The sequence below is a fragment of the Podarcis erhardii genome (assembly GCF_964252035.2).
Source record: "Podarcis erhardii genome assembly, chromosome: 1".
Classification (NCBI taxonomy): Eukaryota; Metazoa; Chordata; class Lepidosauria; order Squamata; family Lacertidae; genus Podarcis; species Podarcis erhardii.
The window spans coordinates 129,842,501-129,863,356 of NC_138497.1; the positions used below are offsets into that span (position 1 = coordinate 129,842,501).

Consider the following 20,856-nt stretch of genomic DNA (forward strand, 5'->3'; position numbering starts at 1 on the left):
TTGTGTCCGACTCTTCGTGGCCCCCTGGACCAGAGCATGCCAGGCCCTCCTGTTTTCCGCTGCCTCCCGCAGTTTGGTCAAACTCATGCTTCGAGAACACTGTCCAACCATCTCGTCCTCTGTCGTCCCCTTCTCCTTGTGCCCTCCATCTTTCCCAACATCAGGGTCTTTTCCAGGGAGTCTTCTCTTCTCATGAGGTGGCCAAAGTATTGGAGTCTCAGCTTCAGGATCTGTCCTTCCAGTGAGCACTCAGGGCTGATTTCCTTAAGAATGGATCTGGGTTGTAGATTCTCCCAATTGGGGCGCTGGTGGCGCTGTGGTCTAAAACCACTGAGTTTTTTGGGCTTATCAATCAGAAGGTTGGCGGTTCAAATCCCCATGGCGGGGTGAGCTCCCATTGCTTTATCCCAGCTTTCTGTCAGCCTAGCAGTTCGAAAGCACGCCATTGCGAGTAGATAAATAGGTGCCGCTGTGGTGGGAAGGTAAACAGTGTTTCCGTGCACTCTGGTTTCTATCATGGTGTCCCGTTGTGCCAGAAGTGGTTTAGTCATGCTGGCCACATGACCTGGAAAAGCTGTCTGTGGACAAATGGCGGCTCCCTAGGCCTGAAAGCGAGATGAGCGCCTTTGACTGGACTTAACTGTCCCGGGATCCTTTACCTTTTTACCTTTACCTAGATTCTACCAAACGTTCAGAGGATTGGTGTAGCATCAGATCTGCCATATAGCCCAATGGAGCGTTAAGAACTTAATTCATTAGCCTGTAAAGTGTGTGGTAGTTTCAGCATCTCTGCTTACTTTCTCTTCTGGAAGGAGGTTATTATATGAGAGAAACAGAAGGGGACACAGTTGAGGTGGAGACAAAACCTGTCTCTCACTCTAGATTACAGGGACCAAGGTGGCACGAGAAGGGGGAAAGTTTTGCCTCTGCTTCCATGGCATCCCTACTTGCAGCCCCATACATTTCCCACAAATAAATCCAATGTTTTTAGGAATAATAATAATAATAATAATAATAATAATAATAATAATAATATATTATTTATACCCCGCCCATCTGGCTGAGTTTCCCCAGCCACTCTGGGCGGCTCCCAATCGAGTGTTAAAAACAATACAGTATTAAATATTAAAAACTTCCCTAAACAGGGCTGCCTTCAGATGTCTTTTAAAAGTAAGATAGCTGCTTATTTCCTTGACATCTGATGGGAGGGCATTCCACAGGGCAGGTGCCACTACCAAGAAGGCCCTCTGTCTGGTTCCCTGTAACCTCACTTCTCGCAATGAGGGAACCGCCAGAAGGCCCTGGGTGCTGGATCTTTGTGTCTGGGCTGAACAATAGGGGTGGAGACACTCCTTCAGGAATACAGGACTGAGGCCGTTTAGGGTGCAGACAGAAAGCAGGGTGCAGTGCGATTTGCTATTAACCTCCGCATCTATATAGTATTTGCAGCTTGTTTCAGAAGCTCACAAGAATCCCAATTTACTTAAAGTTGCAGATCTTTACCAAAGCTCTTTGGTTGTTGGTTTCCAAACACCGACTACATATTCCTCTTCCCATCCCTTCTCTCTCTCCCCTCTCTTCCTTAAGGATATGATCAACTGTGTTGGTGGACTGAATGTGCTGTTTCCGCTTCTGGAGCAGATCAGCTACCTCGATGGACAGCTACCTGAGAGGCTGGATGTGGAATCGATTGCTCCTGAATTGCAGACACCTGTAGAAGGAGATTGGGTGGTGTTAACCTCCACCAAGGCTTCGGGTAAGGCGAGAACTGTATGCATTGAGGCTTTCAAATAGCCTTTTTTATGAGCCCAGGGAAAAGCAATCCACCCAAACAACAACAAAACCTCTCTTGATCATTTTCTTCTTCTACTTCCACAATTGCTAACATTTTTAGTTAAAGGCCTATATTCCTTCTTCCAGAGGCTCGTTTAGAGAAGAACATTGTTGCAACTTTCATCCTGATGATAAAGCACTTTATTCAAAGGCACCCAATCAACCAGGATAATCTTGTTCACTCGCATGGAGTCGCAACCTTAGGAGCCCTCTTGCAGAAGGTATGCAGCAACTGCCAACATTTAATACTAGCAATTGTACTGAGTAGGATAGTTAAACCATAGTTTGTATATGTTTTCACTTTGGTAGACAAGGGTTGCCTTGTCAGAGGCTCTGTTCACAAATATGTGCATTGTGAGCTACAGTGAATCTATTGCTGTACAGGGTGAGTCTTTTAAAGGAGGCCCCGTGGAACATGTGTACTCTATATCCGTGGGGCCACTTTTAAAGGACTCACCCTGTATATCCAAACCAGATACTGTATTTTTCACTCTATAGGACGCACCAGACCACAAGACGCACCTAGTTTTTGGGAGGAGGAAAACAAGAAAAAAAATATTCTGAATCCCAGAAGCCAGAAAAGCAAGAGGGATCGCTGCGCAGCGAAAGCAGCAATCCCTCTTGCTGTTCTGGCTTCTGGGATAGCTGCGCAGCCTGCATTCGCTCCATAAGACGCACACACATTTCCCCTTACTTTTTAGTAACTCCAGCGAAGATCAGTGAAGTGCAATGAAAATGCTACATAATTGTATATAATTTTTTAATCAAAATTTCTGTTTTACAATTTCAAGTTCTCATATTTTTACATCCTTAAGAGAATCAGTGACTTCCCTTTTCCTCTTTCCATGGTTCATTTTACATATCATAAATCCCTGCATATTTAACAGAAACTATACCATTCAGTAATTCATTATTACATCTATCATAGCTTATTTACACTGCTGAATCTATCTTAATGCTGCCAGCGTTTTTAGCTGTACACAGTTATTTCCTATATATTCAATAAACGTTTTCCAATCATCTTTAAACGTATGTTCTTCTTGTTCTCTTATTCTATATGTTAAGTCTGCAAGCTGCGCATATTCTATCAACTTAAGTTGCCAATCTTCTTTGGTTGGGACTTTGTTCGTTTTCCATTTTTGGGCTAACAGAACACAGGCCGCAGTAGTGCCATACATAAATAACCTTTTTTGACACCTGGGAATTTCATTCTAAATTATCCCCTGAAATGCTACAGGATTGTAGCTCCCTGCCATTCATTAACATTAAGGGTGTGTATACAGTGGTGCCTCGCAAGACGAAAAGAATCCGTTCCGCGATGCTGTTCGTCTAGCGGTTTTTTTGTCTTGCGAAGCAAGCCCATTGACAGCTTAGCGGATTAGCGCTATTAGCGGTCTAGCGGCTTTTAGCGATCAGCTGTTAAGCGGCTTAGCAGCTTAGGAAAAGGGGGGAAAAAGCGAAAAAAAACCCCGCGGGAACTCGCAAGATTTTTTATTCTTGCGAAGCAAGCCCATAGAGAAATTCGTTTAGCGAAGCGCCTCCAAAACGGAAAACCCTTTCGTCTAGCGGGTTTTCCGTCTTGCGAGGCGTTCGTCTTGTGGGGCACCACTGTATTAGCATTAGAGACTTGAATTTGATTTATTAAACTAAAGCTGCTATAGTCTATTGTAATAAAATTGCAAGCCTGTGGGGAAAAGTGCAAATTCAGCTTATGCACACTACTTCTCTCAAGTCTCAAGTTGGCTTCTTCCATGCAAACAAAACTGGTTGGTTTTTATTACTAAGAACGTATTTGTCATGAAGCCACTTGCTTAAAGCTGAGGCGCCAATACTTTGGCCACCTCATGAGAAGAGAAGACTCCCTGGAAAAGACCTTGATGTTGGGAAAGATGGAGGGCACAAGGAGAAGGGGACGACAGAGGACGAGATGGTTGGAGAGTGCTCTCAAAGCTACCAGCATGAGTTTAGCTAAACTGCGGGAGGCAGTGGAAGACAGGAGTGCCTGGCGTGCTCTGGTCCAGGGGGTCACGAAGAGTCGGACACGACTAAATGACGAAACAACAACAACAACACTTGCTTAAATATGCAGTCACAATATTTGTTTTGTTTTATACGTAGTTTGTAGAACATAAAGGGATAGACGTAAATTTATCTCTCTCTTTCTTAGGTGCCAAGCAGCTTCATGGATGTGAATGTCTTGATGGCCGTCCAGTTGTTGATAGAACAGGTTTCTGTGGCGAAAAACACACTCCTTCTGCAGCAGATGTATCAACACTTGCTTTTTGACTTCAGCATCTGGAATCGGGGAGACTTCCCATTCCGAATCGGTGAGGCTAGGCGCTGTTAAAATGAACACTGAAACATAAATTGGTTTGCTGCACGTATCATAATACACTCGCCATATATATGAAATGCTAGACTAGACTGACCTGATGGGAAATGTTATGTTTGTAGGTCACATCCAGTACCTTTCTACAATTATCAAAGACAGTCGGAGGCTCTTCCGGAAAAAGTATGGCGTGCAGTTTTTACTGGATACGTTGAGGATCTATTATGGGTATGCAATCTTGCATGTTTCCTTAGCTTGTTGTGCATTTTAACTTTTGTATGCTTTGACGTCTGGCTGTGAATTTTTCTCGATTTTATTGTTTTGTCTTAACCGCTCTGATGAGAAAGAGTGTGTGTGTGTATATATATATATATGTTTGTGTGTGGGTGTATCTCTTGAACCGCCGACCTTCTGATTGGCAAGCCCAAGAGGCTCAGTGGTTTAGACCACAGCGCCACCCGTGTCTCGTTGTTCTGTCCCAGCTCCTGCCAGCCTAGCAGTTCGAAAGCACACCAGTGCAAGTAGATAAATAGGTATGGCTGTGGCGGGAAGGTAAATGGCGTTTCTGTGCTCACTGGTTTCCGTCACAGTATCCCATTGCACCAGAAATGGTTTAGTTATGCTGGCCACATGACCCGGAAAGCTGTCTGTGGACAAACACTGGCTCCCTCAGCATGAAAAGTGAGATGAGTGCCACACCCCATAGTCACCTTTGACTGAACCTAACTATCCTGGGGTACATTACCTTTACCCTTTTACCTGTACTTAAAACAGTAGAAGGGACACGGGTGGCGCTGTGGGTTAAACCACAGAGCCTAGGACTTGCTGATCAGAAGGTTGGTGGTTTGAATCCCCGCGACGGAGTGAGCTCCTGTTGCTCTGTCCCAGCTCCTGCCAACCTAGCAGTTTGAAAGCACGTCAAAGTGCAAGTAGATAAATAGGTACTGCTCTGGCAGGAAGGTAAACGGTAAAGTCTTTATAAAGAGTGCAGGCCAGAAGGGCATGAACCACCGATTCAGTACTGCCATCTCCACAGCGACATAAGTGTTTTTCGTGTGGAATCTTGTTGGAATCATCCCTCAAGTACAGCCGAGGGCAATACATTCAATCTTGTGAGAGTAAAAGTGCGTCTATTTTTTAGAATTGCTAGATTATGCAGATAGGGTGCCAGAGAGTCGAAATGGGTAGGGGTAGCTGTTACATACAAAGAGGTAAATTATATACAAAGGGAGAAATGCTATATGAATATGTAAGAAGGGATGGATATCAGATGAAAATTTGAAGTTAGAATATGTGAGGATAAATAATTAAGGGTAAAATAAGAGGTTATGAATTTGCTGAACAAATTTTTAAATGGAATACAAATAAGGGAGGTGTGAGGAAGTCACAAAAATAAGTAAATGAATGTAAGATATTATAAAAGAGGGATTTTTAGTTTTTATTTTTTCTTTGTATGTTGAATTTTGGTTTTTGTATTTTTGTATTTTTTCTGTGTTTTGTTGTTTTGTAACTCTTTTTTGTTAAAATTTAATAAATATTATTTTTTTTAAAAAAGGGAGAAATGCTTTGTGAAAAGAAAACTGGAAGAACTAAGGTTCTCCTGGGTCTGTCCTCTTTTGTATTCATAGCACGCAGTCATTTTGATGAAGTCTTCTTTCCTTGTTTTTGTTAGAAACAGCTCCAAAGACAGTGACTTGGCGCCAGATGATCTTAAAACAATAAGAACATCTCTGTATGGATTAATAAAGTACTTCCTGAGCAAAGGTGGGGCGCATGAGGAAGTGCAGAGCATCATGGGCTATATAGCAGCCATCAATGATGAGGAGCAGGTATTTAGCATGCCTGTGTTAAACTACGGTTTCTTTTTTCTTGTCATTCTCTATTCCATCTTCAAAACGGGGGGAGTGGGGGCAGGGGAAGAGATGTAATGCATGTAAATAATGCATTTTGGAAATATAGCATATTGCATAAACCGTCTGCTAAGTGCAAGTACCGTATTTTTCGCTCTATAGGACGCACCAGACCATAGGACGTACCTTGTTTTAGAGGGGGAGAACAAGAAAAAAAAAAATCTCCCCCTCTCTGCTCAGCGCCCCTTCAGCGAAGCGGCAGGAGAAACGGAGCCCCTTCCATTTCTCCTCCCACTTCGCTGAAGGGGCGCTGCGCAGCTCTCCCTCTCTGCTGAAGCCGGGAGAGTCTTGCTCTCCAGGCTTCAGCAAAAGGAGCCCGAAGCCTTTGGAGCACAGCACGAGTTCCCGCTGCACTCCAAAGGCTTCAGGTGGCTATCACTGAACCCTGGAGAGCGAGAGGGGTCGGTGCACACCGACCCCTCTCGCTCTCCAGGCTTCAGCGAAAGCAACGCGTAGCCTCCGGAGCGTGGAGGGAGCACTCCCTCTGCGCTTCGGAGGCTTCGCGTTGCTATCGCTGAAGCCAAGGAGCCTGCATTCGCTCCATAGGACGCACACACATTTCCCCTTAATTTTTGGAGGGGAAAAAGTGCGTCCTATAGAGCGAAAAATGCGGTATTTCATATAAGGTAACTGAGCCTCTTCCACAAACTCTTCTTTCTTAAAGGGGATTCTATTTGTTTTTACCCTGCTTTGTGTGGCAGATGGAGTGCTGCAGCCTGTGGTTTGTAAATCCAGAGCACATTGCTGTCTCGTGCAATTCTTTCCCCTTCCTCCAGAGTGAATTCCACCCTCCCTTCCATGCAGTGATCTAATCACTGCGCAGTGCTATCTCTGCATCGGCACTAAGCAGGATTCACTTCTTAACCAGGGTTTGAAGTAGCTTTGCTAAACCTGGTTCAGCAGAACTTCCTCAGTGCAGGTTGCTATGCTAAACCAGGGGTGAGGAATTACATCTGGCCAGCTCATTGGATCGAAAACTGGGGGGCCCCTCCCTCCATGAGTCAGTTTGACTGCCCACCTGTCAGGGACCTGATACTGTATAAAGTCAGATGGTTCAACTTCAAAAACCCATGGCTGCAAAGGAAGACTCACGAGCTCTCTCAATTTTTCATTTCTTCCTTTGCACCCTCAACTTGAATTCCAGCTGTGTCTGCAAAGGATGAATTTGGTAGTGCCTTCAGTTCTTCCTTCCCTGCTTTAACGTGGCACTTTTTGAATTTGGTGCATTTTGCCGTTGCCCAAAAAGGGACGCGGGTGGTGCTGTGGTCTAAACCACAGAGCCTAGGGCTTGCCGATCAGAAGGTCGGCGGTTCGAATCCCTGCGTTGGGGTGAGCTCCCATTGTTTGGTCCCAGCTCCTGCCCAGCTAGCAGTTCGAAAGCACATCAAAGTGCAAGTAGATAAATAGGTACCACTCCGGCGGGAAGGTAAACAGCGTTTCCGTGCGCTGACCAGTCCATAAGAGATCAAATACTTATTTCACTCATTATAATGCACATCAATCTCTGACTTTTGTCTTCTGGGTTTCTGGGGGTTTTCCTGTTGTTATTCTGTCTCTCACAGTTACAATAAACCTACCATTAAAATTATGGACTGGTCATTTCTTCGTCAGAGGGCGAACGGGCAAATTTAGCAGGGGATCAAATACTTTTCCCCCCCACTGTATATGAAACTGGCATGGAACAGAAATAGATCCATCCACCCCTACTATATAACAAATCCACACAATTTGGGGTTTGCTGCATCTATTTATTCCAAAAGATGGAAGTAGGAAACTTGGGAGTAAAACTGTCTGATTGGCAACAAAGGTCTCTTCAGCCCCAAAATTAACTGGGCTGCTTAAAACTCAACCGAGGGCTTGTCTACACATCACTTGTACCAGACCTAGAAAGTACGGATCTGAGAGGTTTTCTGCTTGTCCTGTGCCTTCTAGGCACAGATTTTGGTTTGTTCTACCACTTCCCCTGGAAAATCTGCTGTTTACCACTGAATCGGAACAACCATCAATCAGCGGAACAACCAATTGACATTTGTTCCAGTTAAGCAGTAAAGAGCAGGTTTTCCCGAGGGAAAGCAGTGGAGTGAGTAGAAGTGTGGCTGAGCCCTGAGTATCTGACTTGAACATCCAAGCAGCTCAATACCTCTGCCTTTTTCTGTTGTTTTGTCCTTCCTGGCAAGTCTCTGATCCCCAGCAGCAAACTTTCATGGAGAAAGCATGCAAATCCCAGTTAGGGCTGTGCCTGACTCAAATTGGGTCCATCCTAATTCCATTAGGGGCGCTGGCATTTTTGAGAAACCCCTCGCTTCAAATAATCACACCCCCCCCCAATCTCTGGAAATGAAAAGCTGTTTACAGTGAGTGAGATTGAATAGGGAGAACTGTGTGGCTTTTGCACTTTTGATTCAGTTTTGTTCTCCCCCAAGCTCTGTGGCGTCCTGGAAGTACTTTTCAGCCTGCTCCACACCAGCCCAACTCGAGACCAGCTTTTCTTGTTGCTTTTCGAGCCAGGAAATGCAGACATCCTCTATGCTTTGCTGCTGAACCAGAGGTACTCAGACGGACTGCGGGAGCTTGTGTTCAAGGTAACTTGCTGCGTCCCCTCTAAAACGATAGATCTACCAAGATGAAGCCACATTTTCTAGGAAACATCTTTCTTTTGGCACACCTGAGTTCTGCACACACCGATGAAAGCTTGCATAAAATGCAAGCCGATAGCTTTAAAAAATATAAATCCCTTTGCTGAACTGTTGTACAGTTATAGCTTCAGCATCTGGAAACTGGCTGTCATTAGCTAATTTTAAACCCCAATACTGTGTATATTTGCTCAGGAGTACCGTACTTTTTGCTCTATAAGACTCACTTTTTCCCTCCTAAAAAGTAAAGGGAAATGTGTGTGTTCTTATGGAGTGAATGCAGGCTGCACAGCTATCCCAGAAGCCAGAAGAGCAAGAGGGATCACTGCTTTCGCTGCGCAGCAATCCCCCTTGTTGTTCTGGCTTCTGAGATTCAGAATATTTTTTTTCTTGTTTTCCTCCTCCAAAAACCTAGGTGCGTCTTGTGGTCTGGTGTGTCTTATAGAGCGAAAAATACAGTAAATCTTGCTGTGTCTATGTGCTCGCAAGCAAGTTGGCTTAGGATTGCAGCCTTCATCTGAGAGGAGTTTATTGATTTTTGTGTTTTTTTAAAATAATCATGTCCTTCTTAAAGCTGGCACTGCATTTATGGCTGTTTTTAATATTAGTTTGATGGTGTGTTCTGAGCTGCCACGAGGGTTCTGTAGAACTGCGAATTATTAAGAATAAATAAACGTGCCCGTTTGAAATTTGTTGTAATGACATACTGACCCTTAAACGGCTTAGAAACAATACAAGCACTGTCTAGAGAAGAAATGGACCCTCTTTACGGTTGTTTCTACTATCATCTGATAAATCTCAACACGAAAGCTAGCTCTCTTGCATTCTGAGACACAAACGTGACCGAGAAAATAGTAGCCAGGGTGGGCCTGAGCAGATTGGAGTCGAAGTTGATTCTAAATGACTGGGATGGCGAAGACCAGGGCAAATGTCTCACCTTTGTAATCCTGCACTGTTTGGCAGATGAAGCCCTCATGAATAGGGATACTGGAGGGTGTGTGTGTGCAGGGCCAGGCAAAGAAATTTTACTGCCCAAGGCAAAGGGTGATGTAGCACCACTTCCACACACCCCGTTCCATCTCCAGAACCCAACCAGACTTGCGTTGCTGGTTTCTTGCTTGTGAAGAAGGGTCTTTGGTGTGCATCAGTGCTACTGGGGAGGTTTGGATCTGGCTGCCCACATAGGGAAGACCTTCATGCAGCCTTTCTTTGCAGATCATGGGGCAGATGTTGAAGTGCACCAAAGTCTATGAGCGGAGCAAACAGCGTATGAAACTCAGAGAAGTCGGGTATTCCGGACTGGGACTGCTCCTGAACGAATCTCCAGTAACCACATCTCTTATTAAGAACCTTCTCAACCAAGTTCTTCATGCAGGTACTTGGTGGTTCAATAATTATACTAATAATACTACAATATGCTGATGACATTCAGCTCTATCTGCTGATGGATGGCCACACTGACTCGGCCCCGGATACACTGACCAGATGCTTGGAAGGTGTGGCTGGATAATTTCGTGGGAGCCTATTGAAACTAAATCCTTCGAAGACAGAGGTCCTATGGCTGGGTCAGGATGGCATGGGGATGAGGGACCAACTCCCTTCTCTTGCGGGGGCCCAATTGGTGCCGTTGCCTTCCGTTAAGAGTTTGGGTGTAATCCTTGACGCCTCCCTTTCCATGGAGGCGCAGGTTACAGCAACAGCCAAGGCGACATTTTTCCACCTTCGCCGCATCAAGCAGTTGGTCCCTTACCTTTCCTGCCCCGACCAGGCCACAGTGATCCATGCGGCGGTCACCTCCAGGCTTGACTACTGTAATTCGCTCTACGCGGGGCTGCCCTTGAAGCTGTGCCAGAAACTCCAGCGGGTGCAGAATGCTGCAGTGAGGCTCCTCACGGGGTCTCTGCCATGGGAGCATAATCACCCAGTGCTTTTCCAGCTGCACTGGCTCCCGGTGGAGTACAGGGTCATATTTAAGGTGCTGCTTTTGACCTTTAAAGCTCTTCACGGCCTAGGACCCTCATACCTACAGGACCGCCTCTCCTGGTATGCCCCATGGAGGACCTTAAGGTGCATAAATAGCAACACCCTAGAGGTCCCGGGCCCTAAGGAAGTCAGATTAGCTTTAACCAGAGCCAGGGCCTTTTCAACACTGGCTCCCGTCTGGTGGAACGCTCTGTCTCATGAGACCAGGGCCCTGCAGGATCTGATTTCTTTCCGCAGGGCCTGTATGACAGAGTTGTTCCGCCTGGCCTTTGGCTTGGGGCCAATTTGATTCCCTCTCCCTCTTTCTTTTATCTTTTCCTTTCTCCTCCTGCGATGAGGCTACATTTTAATATTTTAATGTTTCAATATTTTAATGTTGTATTTTAATTTTGTTTTTAAGTTGTATTCATTCAACTTGTTTTTATTATTGCTTGTTAGCCGCCCTGAGCCCAGCCTTGGCTGGGGAGGGCGGGGTATAAATAAAAATTATTATTGTTATTATTACTAATACCGATACTAATAATATTTATACCCCACCCATCTGGCTGGGTTTCCCCAGTCAGTCTGAGCGGCTTACAGCGCACACACACACACACACACACACACACAGCATTACAAACTTCCCAATACAGGGCTGCATATCTTTCTCTCCATCCTCTAAACCATGGGTTGCCACCCTGGTCCCTACCACCCACTAGTGGGCGTTTCAGGATTCCAGGTGGGCGGTAGGGGGTTCTAAATATTATTTTTTGTTGGATGAGCCTCAATTTAAGCTCCAGAGGCACCCTTGTTACTGCGCTTAAAAAAGTTCCCCACTGTGTGGTCGAACCCTAACAGTTTTTTCTTCTTGTCTGAGTTCTGAAATAGGAAAAATACATTTATCACTTCAATTCATTGTAGTGTTTCCATGGCAAAGTCCAAATACACGAAACCCCCCAACCCTCTTCAATGTTGGGGGTTGGAAAAGGGACAGAGATGGACTCATTACATTTTCCCTTTTTCTCATCATGTGTGTCTTGAATCCTTACTCTACAGATCCAGTTGTGAATTATTTTTTTATAATATTTTTTATTAATTTTAGCTTACAAAATTTTAAAGACATACCACAAATTATTACATACATATTCTTATTTGGACTTCCATCAACTCCTCTGATAATCCTCTGTCATAACCACATCTCCTGCAATTCTTAACTTAATATTGCCTTTACATTTCTTAACAGATCATCTCTCCCTTTCCATTTTTACAATATTTCTTAAATTACTCCTCACAGAACTTCTTGTAAACCTACAAACGTAGTTTGATCATCACAAATACTTTTCAAATACTCTGTAAATTTAGTCCAGACTTCGGTAAACCTCTGGTCCCGCTGGTTTCGGATCCTTCCTGTTAGCTTATCCGATTCTGCATAGTCCATTAATTTCATCCTCCATTCTTCCAACGTTGGTAATTCTTCTTGCTTCCATTTTTGAGCCAGTAATATTCTTGCTGCAGTTACCGCATATAAAAAGAGTTTACAGTCTTTCCTATTTATCTCATTTCCAACAATACCCAAAAGAAATGCTTCTGGTTTCTTTATAAATGTATATTTCAACATTTTTTTCAACTCATTATGTATTATCTCCCTGAAGCCTTTCACCTTTTTACACTCCCACCACATATGATAAAATGATCCTTCTTTTTCACAGATCCAGTTGTGAATTACAGGGATTTTATAGCAGTGGTTCACCTGGCTCACAGAGCAGATATCAATGTCCGAGTGGCCATTTGTCAAAAGGTGAGTTGTTTCTGTTGTCGTTTTGGAGTGGGCCAGGTGGTAGACAGGAACATCATTGGTGAATCGCAAAGGATGGGTCTATTGGACGAGGTCTGGGGAGAGACAGTGGAGTTCTTAGGATGTGTCCAGAAGTTGATGCAGGGTGCAATCCTGTACACATGGGGCAGAGGAGGGGGAAAAGGCACCTGGTGGCTATGTGGAACTGATCCTGTGGGACAATGTTCACATCTGGTTTCTCTCATCTATTTTTTTTTTCTTGTAACCTTTTTTTTGACTGCATTATAACTAGTGGGTTTTGCATCCTTCTCACCTGAGCTTGGACCTGTCAAGACATTACACTTACTTCTGTAAAACAAGAAAATCTTTAATAATAATTAAAAAAATTCAAATCTGAAAGGTTCCTGTTGCAGATTGATGTTGAGTCTTCAACTCGCCCGCTTATTGCTTTCTGCAGCTTTTGCAAATCCTCCATAGCCAGCTGGATTCAGCGCAGCAGATTTCTCAGCAGCGTGGCTGGCAGGAGACGTTGGCGAGGCTCTTCCTGAAAGAGAACGCCGAGGTCAGGAACAGTGCGAGGGAGAACAGGAACGACTCTGCCAAAGAGGGTGAAAAGCATGTCCCGGGTAAGGAGTTTCAGAAACACTCTTCTTCAAAGGCCGACGGGGGAGACGCTACTGGTTTTGCATCTCTCAACGGTTCCTGCGATCGGTGGAGCCTGGAAGACAGCAAGCCTGGGGTGATGCTCGAAGATCCTTCCGGGGCAGAGATGTCCTTTATGGCTGAGGACCAAGATGAGCTGTGGCAGAAGAACCCTTCTCACCTGAGCTTGGACCTGTCGAGCGTTGACTCTTACGAACTGGGCGACGGTGGGAGTCAGATGGTGGACAGCCTGCCCAGCACCCCTTCGCCTGTCGAGAACACCAAAACATTCTCAGGGCATCTTGAGAAAGAGTCAAATTCTGCGGCAGAAGTGGCATTCCCAGCGGATCTCTCATTATTTGAAATTCGCGAGGTAATGTGTTCGTCCTGCTTCTGGGCAAACTTTTGCGGTCGGTCCCATTGCCTGCCCACCCAGTAAAGTTTTTTAAATTACCGTACTTTTCCGTGTATAAAACTAGGTTTTTTTCTTTAAAAATTATGCTAAAAAGTGGGGGCATAGCTGTCAATGTTTTCCCTTTTTTAAGGGAAATTCCCTTATTCCGAATAGGATTCCTCGCAAGAAAAGGGAAAAGTTGACAGCTATGAGTGGGGGTCGTCTTATACATGGATAGTGCATAGGGTGGATGTTTGATTGGTTGCTGCCGCGGCTGTCAGCGGCTATTGGGCATGTGATTGGTTGCTGCGTTAATAGCTGATGCTGATTGGCTGATGCTGCGGCAATTGGGCGGGCGATTGGCAGCTTCTGCCGGCTAGGGGACAGACAAGAGGCGGATTTTGCGACGCATGCGGGTGAGTGATTTTCGGCAATCCCCCTCTTTAAAAACCTCAATAACCCTGGGTAATCCCCCCCCAAATAAGCTCAACAACTCTGTGTCATCTCCCCCCATTTTCTTCACTTTGAATCCCCTTATACATGGGGGCGTCTTATACACAGAAAAGTATGGTAATCAAAATTCTTTCACAGTTAAACTTTTAACGAAAAGAGAGAGAAATAATGCGTGTTCATTCGGTTTTGCTCAAAAGATTTCAAGATTTGTGCTTTTCACATGGCTCTGCCGCTGCATAGTAGGCAAATCTAGACGGACGTTATCAGCCCAAGTTGATTTTCGGCTCTCCCTCAATAGTTCACACTATTGTGGTTTTCACTGCTTGGTTAATTACCTTTTCTTTTTATAGTGTATCTTTTAATATGATTGGATGCTACTTTGGGGGCTGGTCAGCTAAAAAAAAAAAAAAAAGAGAGAGTCCATAATTTCTAAAATAAGTACATATGCCAGCAGTCCCAGTTCCAAAGGATAAGACTTGTTAGGTACTCATAGTAATAATATTATAATTCCTTAAAATGCACGATTGTTTCCATAGGCATGTGAAGAAGATCTCATACAATTACTCACCGATGCCCTGCTTTGTGTGATGTGGAGAGGCATAGAAAGATCTGACGATGCTGCGTGGGTTGAGAGGGGGCAGGTTTTTTCTGCCCTCACCAAATTGGGGATATCCAATGAGCTGCTACGGCCAACGGATGAAATAAAACTCAAGTGAGTTTATTTTAATAATTTTTAAATATATATACAGTGGTACCTCAGGTTAAGTACTTAATTCGTTCTGGAGGTCCGTTCTTAACCTGAAACTGTTCTTGACCTGAAGAACCACTTTAGCTAATGGGGCCTCCTGCTGCTGCCGTGCCGCCAGAGCACAATTTCTGTTCTCATTCTGAAGCAAAGTTCTTAATCTGAAGCACTATTTCTGGGTTAGCAGAGTCTGTAACCTGAAGCGTATGTAACCTGAAGCGTATGTAACCCGAGGTACCACTGTATATACATACATATATACTGCCCCTTGCCCAAAGGCCACAGGGCAGTTTTGTTGTTGTTGTTTAGTCGTGTCCGACTCTTCATGACCCCATGGACCAGAGCATGCCAGGCACTCCTGTCTTCCACTGCCTCCCGCAGTTTGGTCAAACTCATGCTGGTAGCTTCGAGAACACTACCCAACCATCTCGTCCTCTGTCGTCCCCTTCTCCTTGTGCCCTCCATCTTTCCCAACACCAGGGTCTTTTCCAGGGAGTCTTCTCTTCTCATGAGGTGGCCAGAGTCTTGGAGCCTCAGCTTCAAGATCTGTCCTTCCAGTGAGCACTCAGGGCTGATTTCCTTCAGAATGGAGAGGTTTGATCTTCTTGCAGTCAATGGGACTCTCCTCCAGCACCATTATTCCAGTCCATGGGAGTCTCCTCCAGCACCATAATTCAAAAGCATCAATTCTTCGGTGATCAGCCTTCTTTATGGTCCAGCTCTCACTTCCATACATCATGTAATGGTTCTAGGGGTTGCTCGTGCGTAAATCGGCGCCACGCTTGGCTGAGTTACCTGGGTGAACCTTTTCTGTCCGGACAGCCACTCACCCGTGGCTGTCTCAATCGCTGGCAGAATCCGTCAGTGGGTGTTTCTTGAACTTCTTCCAGCAAAGAAGCTCTTTGACACCTAGTCTCCGCCTACTCTCCCTGCGCGGAAGCCTTCTGCGCAGGGAGGGTGTGGGCACCGGAGGACCCGTGCTCTCCCCGCTGGTCTCCGGCGAGGAGTCATGGAGCCACCTCGCCGATTCCCCCATCTGCCTCCCTTCTCCACTAGTGTTACACTGATTTCCTTCCGCAGAAGATGGGCTGCTTCTCTCCCTCCCGGTACGCTCTCCGGAATCCCTCTGGAGCCCTCCCTCTCCCTCTGGCTCCGATGGCAGTTCCCTGACACATCACTACTGGGAAAACCATAGCTTTAACTATACGGACCTTTGTTGGCAAGGTGATGTCTCTGCTTTTTAAGATGCTGTCTACAGCATAGTAAATAACACAACGTATGCACAACATGTGTCCATAAAAAGCTAAAATACCAGCTATATCAGCTGAGTTAGGAGAGTCTTTGCAACCTGAGAAACAAGGTGTGATTCGTTTTCTTATTCCGTCGCCCATGTTGTAATTGGAACACTGTTTCGTGTCTGGAATTAACTTCACAGAACCTCTAACTCCTATTATTATTGTTGTTGCTGTTTTTGGCATCTGCCTGTCTCAGGAGACAATGGAAGAGCCAGTGTGGTGTAGTGGTTAAGAGCAGTAGCCACGTAATCTGGGGAACCGGGTTCGCGTCTCCACTCCTCCACATGTAGCTGCTGGGTGACCTTGGGCTAGTCACACTTCTCTGAAGTCTCTCAGCCCCACTCACCTCACAGAGTGTTTGTTGTGGGGGAGGAAGGGAAAGGAGAATGTTAGCCGCTTTGAGACTCCTTCGCGTTGTGATAAAGTGGGATATCAAATCCAAACTCTTCTTCTGCTGCTGCTGTGACATGTTTTATTGCAGTTGGGGCAGATGAATATATTATTACTGATATATTATTTACCCGCCGTTTGCCCTGAAGCCCCAGGCTGGGTTACAACATTGAAACAAAATTTTAAAAGCAGTTTAAAACACCTCCCCTTAGCAAGAAATACGGTCACAGAGCTAGATACATAATCAGGTCCTTGTTCTCTGGAATTCATAACGTCCGCCTCCTTTGAATAACACGTTTCCTCTTTTAACTTAGCTTGCTAGAGAAGATGCTGGAATGGGCGGTCACGGACAACAGAGATGCTAAATCTCTCCCACTGTATGCAGAAAACGCCTTCCGGCTCCTGCTTATCGTCCAAGATTTCCTGCAAGCGGAAGGGCTTGTTAATTCAAGTCTGTGGACGGAAAAGGTAGGAATGGATCTGTAAAAACAAGAGACAAGTTGTCGGGTGGCTGCTTATGCCGTCGTGTCCTGCCTGCAGATAATAATAATAATAATAATAATAATAATAATAATAATAATAAATAAATAAATAATTTGTTATTTATACCCCGCTCTCCGCAGCCAAGACCGGGCTCAGGGCAGCTAACAAGCAATAATAAAAACAAGTTGATTAAAATACAATTTAAAAGATTAAGATACACCATTAAAAGATTAGGATGCAGTCTCTTCATAGGAGGAGAAAGGAAAAAGAAAGAGGGGGAGGGAATCAAACTGATTCTAAGCCAGAGGCCAGACAGAACAGGCCCTGCAGAAAGAAATCAGATCCCGCAGGGTCCTGGTCTCATGAGACAGAGCGTTCCACCAGGCCGGAGCCAGTGTTGAAAAGGCCCTGGTTCTGGTTGAGGCTAATCTAACTTCCTTAGGGCCCGGGACCACTAGGGTGTTGCTATTTATGGACCTTAAGGTCTTCCGTGGGGCATACCGGGAGAGGCGGTCCCGTAGGTACAAGGGTCCTAGGCCGTGAAGGGCTTTAAAGGTCAAAACCAGCACCTTAAATCTGACCCTGTACTCCACCGGGAGCCAATGCAGCTGGAAAAGGCATGCAGCTGGCCACTTTGGTGAACAAAACACTACAAGAATAAAACCTTTGGTCTGATCCAGCACTGCACTTGCTTGTGACATCGACTGCTATCTTTTAAGTCCAACTTGAAAGTTGAAGCAGTCAATTTAGAAAGAAATGAGCCTCAGTCTGGGTGAATATAGAAAACCCTTCATCTATTAACCATGGCATACATAAAACTGCCCAGCAAGCTCATTGTTTGGGCCATTTCAAACAGTGCCTATTTTCTTCTTTTCATACACAGACCCCCCCCCTTGCATATTCTTCATTGAGATTTTGCCTCTACTTTTCATAGTTGGTCTGATTTGTGGGGTGGGGGTGGGGTGGCAATCACACAGGGTCCCTGGACGTTTCACCGTCTATTGATCCCTGTGCCACCACTTTATTTCTTGCTGCCACCACCCAGGCCCTACCTGGTACAATATTGAGTCCAGTCAGGGTTAAATTGGAACATAAACTTCTATTTATTTATTGCAGTTTAACAAGTGTGTGGTTTCATAAACGGTCTCAGTCAATTACAATCATGGGGTGCCTATCCAGACCTATAACTTCCACTACCTGCTCTCACTCACTAAACCACCTCTCGGATATTTACTTGTCTTCCTAGCCCCTAACTGTTCCTGACTCAGCTTATTTCGCTACACTAACTCAACCTACCCCCAGACTCTATCCCAATTCACTTCCACTCCAACCAACCACCCAACTCCCAACGAACTTCTCCATTCGCCCCTCCCAGAGCTGGTTTTATAGTCCCTCTGACTCCACCCCCCTGGGTTCTCATTGGGTATCTATTTAACTATTTCACCTCCAGCACTCTCATATGTTAACGTCACAGGGGGTATTTCTACTGCTCTAGGGAGCGAGATCATTTTTTTTTTTAAAAAAAAGACATATCTTTGGACTCACACTAATGATATCAATTAGTAAATATATATAGTTTAATGTTTAAAACATGATTGGATTTTAAACACATTCTCCATGGCAGGAGAATTAAATGAACCCATTTAATACATTAATAGGCAAATTTTGAAGTTTCTACACAGTACCGTAATAAATAAGAAAAGCAAGTATAGCTGCTGTTTTCCTAGTATATAGGTCTGTCTGTCTGGAAGCTCGCTGGCAGCGTGCAGGCACAGCCCTTGAACCCTTGCTGGTTTGGGGTTTCTGGGGGAGATGCAATGGTGTTGAGATTCAGGGTGTCTTCCACTGGTGGAGCTCTTGCCCTACTCTGCCTCACTTCCAAATTCACTTGTTCAAATTCATTCATTCAAATCAGCATATGCACACGTGTGTGTGTGTTCTAATTTTATGATTTTAAGTTTTCTTGGGGGGGTAATTTTTAAAGCAATCCTGGGTTGCACATTGCTTGGTCTCGCCATGAATCGAGATACGTATTTCAATGTTCCTCTGCTTCAATGCTTTTTCCTTTTTTGAAAAACAAAAAACCATAACGTGTCTTCTCCTTCCCCTGGGATTTCCGAATGGTGTTTCTCATAGCTCTTAGAAGAGTTGGTGACTCTCATGGATACCTTGTCCGTCTGGTACTCTTCCGGCCCAGAGTATGTGAAGTTCTACCAAGTACAAGTCCAGATGCTGCTTGGATTCATTGGACAGGATAATTTGCAGGTTTGTTGTCATGTGTATTGTACACCGTGCAGCTGCTGCGATGCGGAATAGTGCTAGCAACATCCAGGGTCTGTATCATAGCTGTCAACTGTCCTTTATTTGGCGGGAAAGTCCCTTATCCCAGCGCTGTGTCCCGCTGCTGTCCCTTATTGATGACGTCCCTTAAATTTCCCAGGTTTCAAAGGAAGCAGCTCTTCTCCCTCCCTCTCTGCCACCCAGGGAGGAGGAAGGCTCCAACTGTGTTGCTTGGCTTGTTGCTCACCCAATAAGGAGTCTAAGAACGACTGGGGGGTGGAGCTTGCATGCCTTGTGCTGATCAAATCGGCTGTGTTACCTGGGGACTCCCCTTTGCTCAGCGCTTCCCAGCGGAGAGGTGACGGACGGTGGTTTTCCTTGCTGCATCCCCTTTGCCAGGTTGCTGCGCTGTGTGAACCACCGCTTGAGGCTTTGTTTGGCTGTTGGCTGGGCTTTCTGCCTTTGGCTCGGAGGGGCTCAGAAGTCGAACATACCTGTGCTAGGAAAATCCCTTATTTTGGCTGCTGATCCCTTATTTTTGAGGCTGCTGGTCCCTTATTTTCAAATTTGTAAGTTGACAGCTGTCAGGGGTTCAGGGAGAGAGACGCAGATGAGGGAGGAGACAGAAAGTGAGGGGGAAGGATTCCAGACTGACGAGGAAGAGGATGACAATGACCCAAGATTGTCCATGAGTCCGTCCAGTGAATCGGAGGACTCCCAAAAGGGAGCCCCTCTGGTCAAGCCAAGGGGAGCTAGAGGGGGAAGCAGTCAGGAGCAGGGAAACGAAGGGGGAACCCCCAGTGGGAGTTGGAGAGCGAGACCGGCTGCTCCGCTGGAACGGAGTGAGGGGGGAGGAGTGACCAGTGTGTCAGAAGGAGCAGAACAGGAAGCAGAGAGGGGAAGGAGATCAGGGCAAAACGTCCTGCCGGAAGGGGAGGAAAGTAGTATCGAGGGCAGTGTAACTGTCGAAGGGAAGGTCAGGAGCAACGTACGCGCGCCAAGTTCAAAATGGGAGGCGCACGGAAATGAAGAGAGTCCTGGGGAGGAGCCTGGTCCCAAAGCCCGAAGGAGGGGGGAGGAGGCGGCAGAGGATTCAGCCTCTGGAGAGTCCCGAAGGGAGAGAACACAGGGGGGCAGAAAGACCCTGCGGAAAAGGAAAGAGAGAAAGAGGTGGACCAGTACAAGCCTCTTAAACTGGTGTAGAGGCGGTACTGACTCAGAGGGGACTTCAGCGGTCTAAGCGTAACAGACGTAGGGTCACCCACCTCGGATGTAAAGCTACTAATGTTCTTCAATAAAAGCTTTTGTACATAAGCTGGAGTGGACTTTGGTCTCTTGTGAGCTGGGACCACGGGTGACTCTGACAACAGCTATGGTCTGTATAGTGTGTTGAGAATTAGATTTCATTTGCCATTCTTCTCTGGTTGGGACTTTATTAAACCATTGGATTGTGCCGAAATGACAAAACAGTCCGGAAGGCTCCGAAACCAAAGAAGACCAAAACTTTAACAAAGAATTCGAAAAATGTGTACTTTATCTTGGAGACCACTGCAAACAGATGAAAACATTAGCCGGATTGCAATAAGACTTGTAATGTAGCAAGTATTAGGGAAATAATGGAGTTATGTAGAATAGGGACTCTTGAAAAATATGCAGTAGAAAAGGTTAACAATCGGACCCATGGAGGAGAAGGTGGGAAGTCCAGAGATTCA

The 20,856-nt window shown here is 45.5% G+C and overlaps 1 protein-coding gene across 4 annotated transcripts in view; it reads left to right on the top strand.

Moving 5' to 3' along the window:
- NBEAL1 (neurobeachin like 1) overlaps window positions 1-20,856 on the top strand; it is a 149,940-nt gene that overhangs the window by 84,298 nt on the left and 44,786 nt on the right. For all 4 annotated transcript variants that reach the window (XR_014153462.1, XM_081850394.1, XM_081850396.1 and 1 more), the window contains 12 exons: window positions 1,588-1,756; window positions 1,921-2,054; window positions 4,001-4,160; window positions 4,288-4,390; window positions 5,835-5,991; window positions 8,496-8,654; window positions 9,921-10,080; window positions 12,377-12,465; window positions 12,920-13,477; window positions 14,488-14,663; window positions 16,696-16,849; window positions 19,001-19,129. Coding sequence is in view for 3 of the 4 variants with exons in the window: in XM_081850394.1 (XP_081706520.1) it covers window positions 1,588-1,756; window positions 1,921-2,054; window positions 4,001-4,160; window positions 4,288-4,390; window positions 5,835-5,991; window positions 8,496-8,654; window positions 9,921-10,080; window positions 12,377-12,465; window positions 12,920-13,477; window positions 14,488-14,663; window positions 16,696-16,849; window positions 19,001-19,129 (2,148 nt within the window). In the remaining variant the exon portion in view is untranslated. The remainder of the gene's footprint in view (window positions 1-1,587; window positions 1,757-1,920; window positions 2,055-4,000; window positions 4,161-4,287; window positions 4,391-5,834; window positions 5,992-8,495; window positions 8,655-9,920; window positions 10,081-12,376; window positions 12,466-12,919; window positions 13,478-14,487; window positions 14,664-16,695; window positions 16,850-19,000; window positions 19,130-20,856) is intronic.